The sequence below is a fragment of the Micromys minutus genome (assembly GCF_963924665.1).
Source record: "Micromys minutus genome assembly, chromosome: 19".
Taxonomy (NCBI): Eukaryota; Metazoa; Chordata; class Mammalia; order Rodentia; family Muridae; genus Micromys; species Micromys minutus.
Genome location: NC_137954.1, coordinates 24,394,239 through 24,403,527, shown reverse-complemented (window position 1 = coordinate 24,403,527; position 9,289 = coordinate 24,394,239). Strand labels below are relative to the sequence as shown.

At 46.7% G+C, this 9,289-nt stretch overlaps 1 protein-coding gene across 1 annotated transcript; it reads right to left on the bottom strand.

The window, feature by feature from the left end:
- Positions 1 to 350: 350 nt before the first annotated feature.
- Positions 351 to 1,430, bottom strand: CXCR2 (C-X-C motif chemokine receptor 2; the record flags this gene model as incomplete). The annotated part of the gene is made up of 1 exon (XM_080933298.1): positions 351 to 1,430. The coding sequence occupies one exon, from the start codon at positions 1,428 to 1,430 to the stop codon at positions 351 to 353; it is 1,080 nt and encodes a 359-aa protein (XP_080789424.1).
- Between the last annotated feature and the right edge of the window lie 7,859 nt (positions 1,431 to 9,289).

Genomic DNA, 9,289 nt, shown 5'->3' with positions numbered 1-9,289 from the left:
CTATTTTCTCTCCTCGCCTCTTCCTTTTACCGCTAACTATCTTGTTGGGTGGGAGGCAGTATCCCATTGTAATTTTAATGTGTGCTTCTTAGAAAATGGTGTTTGGGGTCTAGCTAGTGTTAGGATGGACCAACTCTACCAATAGGCATATCAATATGAATGGGGGTGAACAGCCATCATTGGAGCTCTAAACTTTGCCATGGAAGTTCTGGTAAGAATGTGACCTTTATCTTCCTGTAACTCTAGGGAGGGGGCTGCATCAATTCAAATACCATAGTCTCTGGTAACACCTTCAGCCATGCTTAATGACAAAAGGGAACCCAGAAGGGCCACAGCTTAGGTGAACAGTCTTAGAGGGTAGTGGAGGTGTTCGCTGAAGAAGAGCCAACAAAAGAAGGCCTGCCCTCCTTGGCTAAGAACTTCTTGCTGACAAGGCCATAAGTAGCCATGATCTTGAGAAGTCCATGGCGAAATTTCTGGCCAATAAAGGCATAGATGATGGGGTTAAGGCAGCTGTGGAGGAAGCCAAGAATCTCAGTAGCATCCAAAGCCTTGTCAATGTCATTGCGGCGTTGACAGGTTTCCTTGATCTTCTTGGTTCTCATGAGGGTGTCTGTGAACAGGACCAGGTTGTAGGGCAGCCAGCAGAGCAGGAAGACAAGGACAACAGCAAAGATGACCCGCATGGCCCGGTGCTTCTGCCCCATATGGGCCTTAAAGAGCGTGCGCAGTGTGAACCCATAGCAGAAGATCATGATGAGCAGAGGCACGAGGAAGCCAAAGGTCTGAGGCAGGATGCGCAGTGTCACCCTTACCTCGGATGTATTGTTGCCTACATCCTCATAGCAGACTAGGGTAGTAGGGTTTGCATTGACAGTATTCCGCAGAATTAAGATGGGAAGAGACAGAATCAGTGACAAAACCCACATCGTTATGCACACAAACTTGACCAAGTGTCTCTTCTGGATCAGTGTACTTGTGGCATGAACAATGGCCAGGTAGCGGTCCATACTGATGCAGGCTAGCAGCAGAACACTGCTGTAGAAGGTGATCTCCTTGAGGTACGAGAATATCTTGCACAGGGCTGAGCCAAAAATCCATCCCTTTATTTTCGATGCAGCCCAGACAGGCAAGGTCAGGGCAAAGAACAGGTCAGCAATGGCTAGGTTCAGCAGGTAGACATCGGTGACAGAGCAGGTGCTCCGGTTGTACAAGATGACCAGCATCACCAGGGAGTTTCCTATAAGGCTCAGCAGAGTCACCAGGATATATATCACAACCACAGCATATCTGTTGATTTCTGTGTTCCCTGATTGGCATGGGGCAGCATCTGCCAGAATAGGTGGCAGGCCGGAGCTGTCATTGTACATGTCAACATATCCACTGAAGAAATCTTCAAAGTTAAAATTATCCACCCTGATTTCTACCATTTTTGAGGTAAACTTAATCCTGTCAATAGAGAAGAGATGAAGGTTACTGCATGGCAAAGTCACCCCAATTCTTGTCTATCCTCCCCTCAAAAAAACTGGGGTATGAAGGTTTTTCCACTGGCTTGCATATTGCAAGGAAGACACTATTTTCTTCAAGTTTGTAAATGATAGCAGTAAGTATTTGAGACAAAATAGTAATAAATCATAAGTGAGGCATTTGGGGGATAAAAACTACAGTTCTCTTTAAGATTTTTTTTTTTTTTTTTTGGAAACAGGGTCTTGGTTGGCCCCACACTTGCTGTGTAGTCAAGGATGCACAAATTATATATATATATATATATATATATGTGTGTGTGTGTGTGTGTGTGTGTGTGTGTGTGTGATTTATACATGTATATAATATGTGTTATATTATATATACATATTATACATTATATATACACATGTATACATATACATAAATATATATATACACATATATGAAATGTTATAATTAAACTCATTATGTTTATGTGCAGAACTAAAATGTACTAGTAAAACATTAAAAGGTGTACAATCTTACAAAGCAAATACAAATATTAAAGCAATAATAAGAATAACAAAAAGTGGGGGTATAGAGACGGCTTAGTGGTTAAGTGTCCTGGCTGCTCTTGTAGTGCACTTAGGTTTGGTTTTCATCATACGCCTGGCACCCAGAAACTCCCGGTAATCCCAGGTCCAAGGGATCTTCTGTCCTCCTCAGTGACCAGGCATGCATATGGTAAACATACATGCTTGATGGTGAAACACCCATGTATGTAAAAAAAAAAGTAAAAATAAATATTAAAAAAATGACAAGAATGGGCAGCGGGGGGTGGGGTGGGGGTGGGGGTGGGGTGGGGTGGGAGGGTGCGGGGGGGTGTGGGATGGCGGGGGGTCTCAGGTGATAGAATGATTTCCGGAGATTCTCAAAGTCTGGTAGGGTTCCCAGAACTGAGTACACGGGGTATGATGGTGTCTGCCAGCAACCCCCGGATTCAGCATACTGGGAGTGTAGGAAGGAAGATCAGAGTTTTAAAGTCACTTTTGGCTACAAAGCAGCTCAGGTCTATCCTGGCGTATATGAGACCCCATCCAAAACATTACCACCAATACCATCATCAGTGACAACAACAGCAGCAACAACAACAACAACAACAACAGCAACAACAACAGCAAAGTTGAAAACCAAAACAATGAGGTTGGGGAAGTGGCCTGTTGGGTAAAAGCTTGCTCCCTAAGCTTGTCCACTTGAATCTGGTAGGTAGATTTTGGAACTCAGGGCTGTGAGGGCAGCTCCCACTCCCAGGCAGCAAGGGCAGGCTCAGTGTTCCCTAGGAAGACCATGCAGGCCAGGATGGAAGGCAGACTCTCGGGGGGGGGGGGGCACTAGCCATACACAGCCATGGGTGTGGGGACAAGGGTTGGTGTTTGCATATTAACTACTAATCTCTGAAAGGGATGCGTTCATGGTTGAAGGCACAGAGGAAAGGATGGAAGATGACAGTTGAGATCTGCTTTGTGCAAGATTTCCCTTGGTCATCACAAGAGCTATAATTAGCTTGTGTTTGCTGGTGGAGACGATGACAACCAGAGAGGCCCAGTAAGCAGTCTGTGACCACAGGGCTGTCGTGTTGTGCAGCTGGATTTCACGTCACTAGTTCATCCAAGCTACTCACTGCTTTTAGTTTATCGTTGGAAGAGAATACCTGTTAGATTAGGTATGTACACTCCTAAGCATTTTGCTTTATTATTCTTCCCGAAGATTGGCCCAGCACACATTAAGTGCATGCTCTACTCCAGAGCCACAAACCCATAGATCTGAGATCTTGAATGATCTTTCAGTCAATGTGAGCACAGCCCCTATCATTGCATGGAAGCTTGGGCACCAACATCTTTTGCTACCCCATAGGCTGCAAATTAATAAAACAGCTATTGCTGGAATGGTAAAGAAAACATCTTCAACCAAGAGCCCTGTTATGTCCTCTGTGATGCAGTAGGAGCTTCTGGATTGAAGGGAAGTACCAGCTGCTGGGAACTCACATTAGTCCAGATGTTCCATGGCTGGGAAACATCTCAACAACAGACAACCAAGTCGTTGTATTATGATCCCAATTCTCATCCTCTTCAGAAATACAGTCTGTAAGTGCCACACAGGCGTGAGAGTCCTCAGTACCTGGCACATCTATCTCCAGACCCAACTGCAGCCCAGACAAGAAGGGTACACAGGCTTGGGAAGACCGTAGGCCAAGGGTAGGGCCTGGTTACAAGTACTTCTCAGCAGATTTTTGGGGGTGGGTGGGCAGAAAGGGGATCAGAAGTTCTTCCTCTGTGTTAAGGAGGCATAATGTTTAGGGGTCAAGTCAGAGAGGGGGACACACTCATGGTCAGGCTGGGTGTTGAGTGACAGAGAGAGACATTCAAGGTGGTGGTAGGGGGTGTTCCAGACTCACTAGGATGCTGGCTTTTCACCTGTGGAACACCTAAGGTACGAAGCTGTGACCCATGAAGAGCAGTGGAGCCCTCTAGAGGAAGTGAGGGATGCATTAAATTGCTCAAGCAGGGGAGGATGAGTTTGATGCTTTAAGTGTGAACTCCCAGTTCAGCTCCCACAGATGGAGTCATCTTGTGGATCTAGACAGTTCCTATTGGGAAGTGACTCAATGAGGTTTTCTAGCCTGTCTTTCCAGGTCTCAGCGGGGAGGAAACAGGCCCACACAGAGGAAGGGATTTGCTCAGCACCACAACTGTCTCTTCTTCGCTATGATCTCCAAGCTTCTAGCTCCTGCAGCTGGGGGTCTGCTTCTCCCCACCTCCAGCCAGCTCACGTGGTCCTATCTTGCCATTGGGAAGAACCATTGCTCTTTCTGGTTCATGTGGAGCAGCTCAAGCAGGCAGCAGAGCTGAACGCTGAGATCCTGGCCCTTCCAGACAGTCTCCTCCCTGGATTAGAAGCTGCTTGTTTTTCCTCTCCCCTAAACTCTTCAAAAGCACCCAGACTCTCCTTCCTTGCCTTGCTATGTACCTCTGAGAAGCTTCACTCTCACGTGGGTCTCCAACCCTTCCTTCCTAATCTTCTGTTTCTCTCCCAGCCACATGTGCCAACCTTGTGTCCAGTTTTGGGTGTTGCTGCATTTCCTCGGCTCATATACTTGGCAGCAAGTTGAGGATTTCAGTTCCAGGGCATTGCTGACCTACCCTGGGACCCAACCCCCTCTTCTTTGAAAAACAGCCTTTTGGTAAGAGTGAAAATTCAGACCCAGTATGGATACCATTTGAGAACTTGACAGCAGGAATGTATCTTGTCACCTTTGCTAGTAGTGATTTACAAATGACAGGACTACTAAAGGTAGAGTTACAAAGACCCATTGTCTGCTCCCTTCCCAACATGCCCAGAGGACAGTGTTGAAATTTCACCACCTCTGTTTAGCCTGTATCCCAGAGTCTAGAACACATAAACTGTTTGAAGCAGTCTACCCCAGGGGAAGGATCTTCCAGTCCAGCTTGAGCAATCACTCCTTAGTGTTTATCTGGTCTCTTTCCCCTGCCAGAGAAGAATATAACGGCACTAGTCCTGGATGCTAAAACTTGCTAGTGCAAGGTGCTAGATATGTGTGACAAACACACACACACACACACACACACACACACACACACACAAAGCACGGCAGTAGCATGTAGTGTGATTCTTAGAATTGAGATAGTGTATCTACAGATGACTAGCCTCTCCCATCACATCCTCAGTCAGAGGATGAGTCAGGGAGAGAAGCAAGCCTACCTAATTTTCAGGACTGACTCCTTGGGCACCTTCACATGCTCTGACCTGGATAGTGGTCGTCATATTAGTTGTCATCTGGTTGGAATCTAGATGGTTGACTGGCTTGCTGCCTCGCAGGCAAAGGGGTTTTTACCATCTATTTTATCTTCCAACCCCCACATCAATGAAGTCATCATGTTCTGGATGAGGAAACCGAGTCCCCGGAGGTTAGGCAACTTACCTTGAGTGACACAGCTGAACTGGGTGGTAAACATCTTTAAATGGATATCAAAGTCTGCTCTTACATTTTCATTTGTCAAATGCCCTGCCACAAGGAGCAGGGTCCTGGCCTCAGCCAGCCTCAGGTTTCCCAGCTCCATAGGTAATTGCTTCATCCAGACAATCAAATACCACTGTTATGGGAAATGAACCCAGATTGGGCATTTCTCAACCGCCCACTTCTGTATTTTTTAAAAATGTTTTGTCTTACTATATAACTTATGCCACACAGTTTTGTTATTTAAGAGAGAGTTCTAATCTCGGTCCTGCCCTCAGGGGTCAGGGCAAGAGCACCATCTTTCTCTGAGCCTCGCTGCTCTCCTGGAAGATACTTGTTTGCTTACTGCCCAGAATTGTAGCCGTGGTCCATTTAGCTCTCTAAATGAAAAGCAGTGACGACAGAATAGAATTTGATTCACTGGAAGCTGGGGAGATGGTTCTGTTAGCAAAAGCACTTGCTGTTCATCAGGTAACCTGGGTTGGATCCCCGGATGTGAAGAACTGACTCCACAAAGCTACACTCTGACCTCCACGAGTATCCCATGGTACACACATGTACACACAAAACTTAATAAACAAACAAACAAACAAATAAATTTACTTAAGTGGCCGTTGCTGCTACATTTCCAGGGCACAGTGGCCACAGGTGACCAGTGACATCCATTTCAGACCGTGCGGATATGGAGCACGCTGATTTTAAAAAGTGCTTTGATACCCCCACCAACGAACTGAAGATGCAGACCCCAGCTCTGAGGTTGTACAGTGGGGCTTGCCACTTCCCAGGGCTCCAGAAAAGGCAGAGTTCCCTGGTCTCTTCTACCAGAAATAGATCCCCCAGTTAGTGACCAATCAGCTCTCCTACCTGCGGTAGCTCTGTGACAACGCTGTTGTGAGTGGCGTGGCTCCCAATTCCCTGTGACTCAAGGCTTGGAGCCGTCAGGGCTGGTTGAACTGGAAGAAAGAGCTGCGATGTGGAAACTACTGACCTGGGCTACCGATGGGGAAGTCCTGGAGGCCCTTGGGACCAAATGTCCCACCCCCAAGGGAGGTGTCCTAAAGAGGAGCGGCTAGTCTGTTCTGGAACTCTGGCTCTAGGCTCAGGTTCACCTGGATGATTCTGAGGTGAGCTCTTGGGATTTCCATGCCTTCTGATGGCTTCTAGAAGAGCCTGCTAATCTGAAGGTAGAGGTCACTTTCCTTCCCAGCCTATGCCTCTTTTGTAACAAGGAAGACGTGGATGCCGCACACCCTGCTGGACTTGGCTGAATTTGCATTCACACTTCCTTTCTTCATTCCTCTCAGGGTCAGCAAGGGGGCTGGTGCTTGGCACTTCCGTTTCTTGTGAGCCCCTGCCCAGGCTGGGTGGCCTCTGCCCTCTTTCCCGGGTGAGGATCTGCCTTCTGCTACAGTTGGATCTTCATAGTCAGCATGAACTTAGCCTTTGTCCCTCTGTCTCAGTGTCCTTTGCCTCTGTTCTGCAGTTGCTCTGTCCTCCTTGCCCGCCTCTCGTTTGCTGCTCCACAACTCGATACAAAGGGTCTTTCTTTCCTACTCTGCAAAGGTGACCAGAGATACCTGGGCTGGGGAGTAGGGGTATTCCTGGGAACTTTTGTTTGTTTTCATGTTAGCAAAATAATATCTGAAGGCAAGCAGATTGGAGACGAGACAAGGAATATGAAAGCACATACGTAGAACCTAGAACTTTCTCTTGACTCAAATCTTTCCCCATGATAATCCCCATCCACATTGTTGAGAACAGGCTACACCCTACTCTAAGGTTGTACAAAAACCAGTGAGTTTTCAGGCTGTCCTTTATCCTGAGACACCTTTTACCATAAACAGCACTTTTTGACCCTATTTTGATTATGCCCCACCACATGAACCCTCAAAAATCACTATCAGCCTGGCACTACCCATATAGCACAGATAGATGAATGTCATTCCTGGGAATAAAAATGGTGTTTTCCTACAAGTTTGTTGGGGATGAATAGAGACTTTAGAAACATCAAGCATTTTAAAATCAAATCAAGGAAACCAGACCCAATAACTTATCTGACATGCCAGACGGAGGGAAAAGTGGTGGTGCTCCCTCACCTGGACCTTGTAAAGTGGTAGACTCCTATCCTGCAATGCTGTGACTCCATAAACTGGTCATCTGACACTCAAGCGCTAACAAACAGAGACTTCTAGACTCTCCCTGGGTCTTAAACTTAGTGGCTAGGATCCCCAATATTGAAGCAACCTGCTTGACCGCTGTTTGTCCATCTACCTGTCTGCCCGTAGGCAGGCAGGGCTGAGTCTCTTTCCCTAAAACTGTATGCTCTATTTGTACTTTCCTTTGTGAATTACTTATTCATACTGCTTTTTCTTTTGCATTGGATTATGATTCCTTTGTCATTGCTGTGTGGAAACTCAATATAACTCGGGAGTATAATATTCTGAACATCAGTCAGTTGTGGTAACGTCCTTCCATCCTGCTGTGCTTTTGGCTTCTTTATGTAAATCATTTTACACGTGTTTGTTTTGTTCGAGAGGTACATGCATGCCACACAGCACATGCTTGGGAGTCAGAGGACAAATTGTGGGAGTTCATGCTCTTCCTCCGCTAGGTGTGATCCGGGGATTGAACCTAGGCTGTCAGGCTTGCCCGCGAGTGCTTCTGCAGGCTGCGTGTCACCACTACTGTATGGCTTTGGACTTTAGACTGTTTGAGTCTTCTCATCTTTAATTTCTCCATCACCGAGTCCTGCTGGCTTGTTCTCTTTGCATTTACCACTACTTCCTCTAGGTGTCATTTGCCTTGAGGTTTTAACTTTGGTCCCAGTCTATGAGCTCTTTATGGCGAGTCCCACAGTCTCTGTGGCTCTAGCTAGGATCTTAGCATCCACTGTTGCCAGCTTCCTAAGCCCCAACACTGTATGTGCTGATCACATGTGCTCTCCCTTAAGCTCGCCAGATGCTGCAAACTCAATACGTACAGCAGTCTAGAGCAGCGGTTCTCCGACTTCCTAACGCTGCAACCCGTTACTACAGGTCCTGGGATTCCTAATAATAGGTTACAAACTCCACTCTGGCAAAATTATGTGGGTCAGGTCAATCCCCAGAAAGCAGTACACTCTTTGAAGATGATACTAGTACCTCAGTTGTTTGGAAGAGCCTCCTTTGTCCATCACATTGTGACTGCATTTGCTGAGGGCAAGTTCTTACCCGTGCTCCAAGGCACTGTTGCTAAATTCTTATGCCATGCAAGCAATAGGGTGCAATGCTAAGCAGCCAAGACCCTTTTAAAGGCTGTCACTAGGCTCTGCTTGGAGCCATGACATTGCCCAAGCAATGCAGAGGCTCCTGCAGCGTGGACAGGGACAGTGTGAATGCCTGTCTAGTGTTCGTAGTGTTCCCTAGAGGCTCGGTAGGACAGCTAATTGCCTTGTTATAGAGTGAGCCTACGTTTCTTCTATAACAGGTTTCTCAGAAGTGCTGCAGTTAGTGCCTAGTAAATGAGCAACACGGTTTGCAGAAGCCTTCTCAGAGACTGCAGGGAATGATCTTACTCAAGATCAGCTCATCTCCTGTCTTTACCAGAGTCTGACTAAGCGAGCTCCAGTGTTGAGTCACCAAGACTCAGGTACTCACAATGTGCTCAAGTCATAGTAACAGAAAGGACAGAGACCCCTATGCCCCGTGCCTCTTCTGTACAGCTAGCAAGATGTCCTGGAGAGTAGTTGGGACTCTCATATGTAGTTGGTGGGACAGTGGAACACACACCTCTTGGGAAAATACAGTTGGACCCTTGTATTCATGGGGT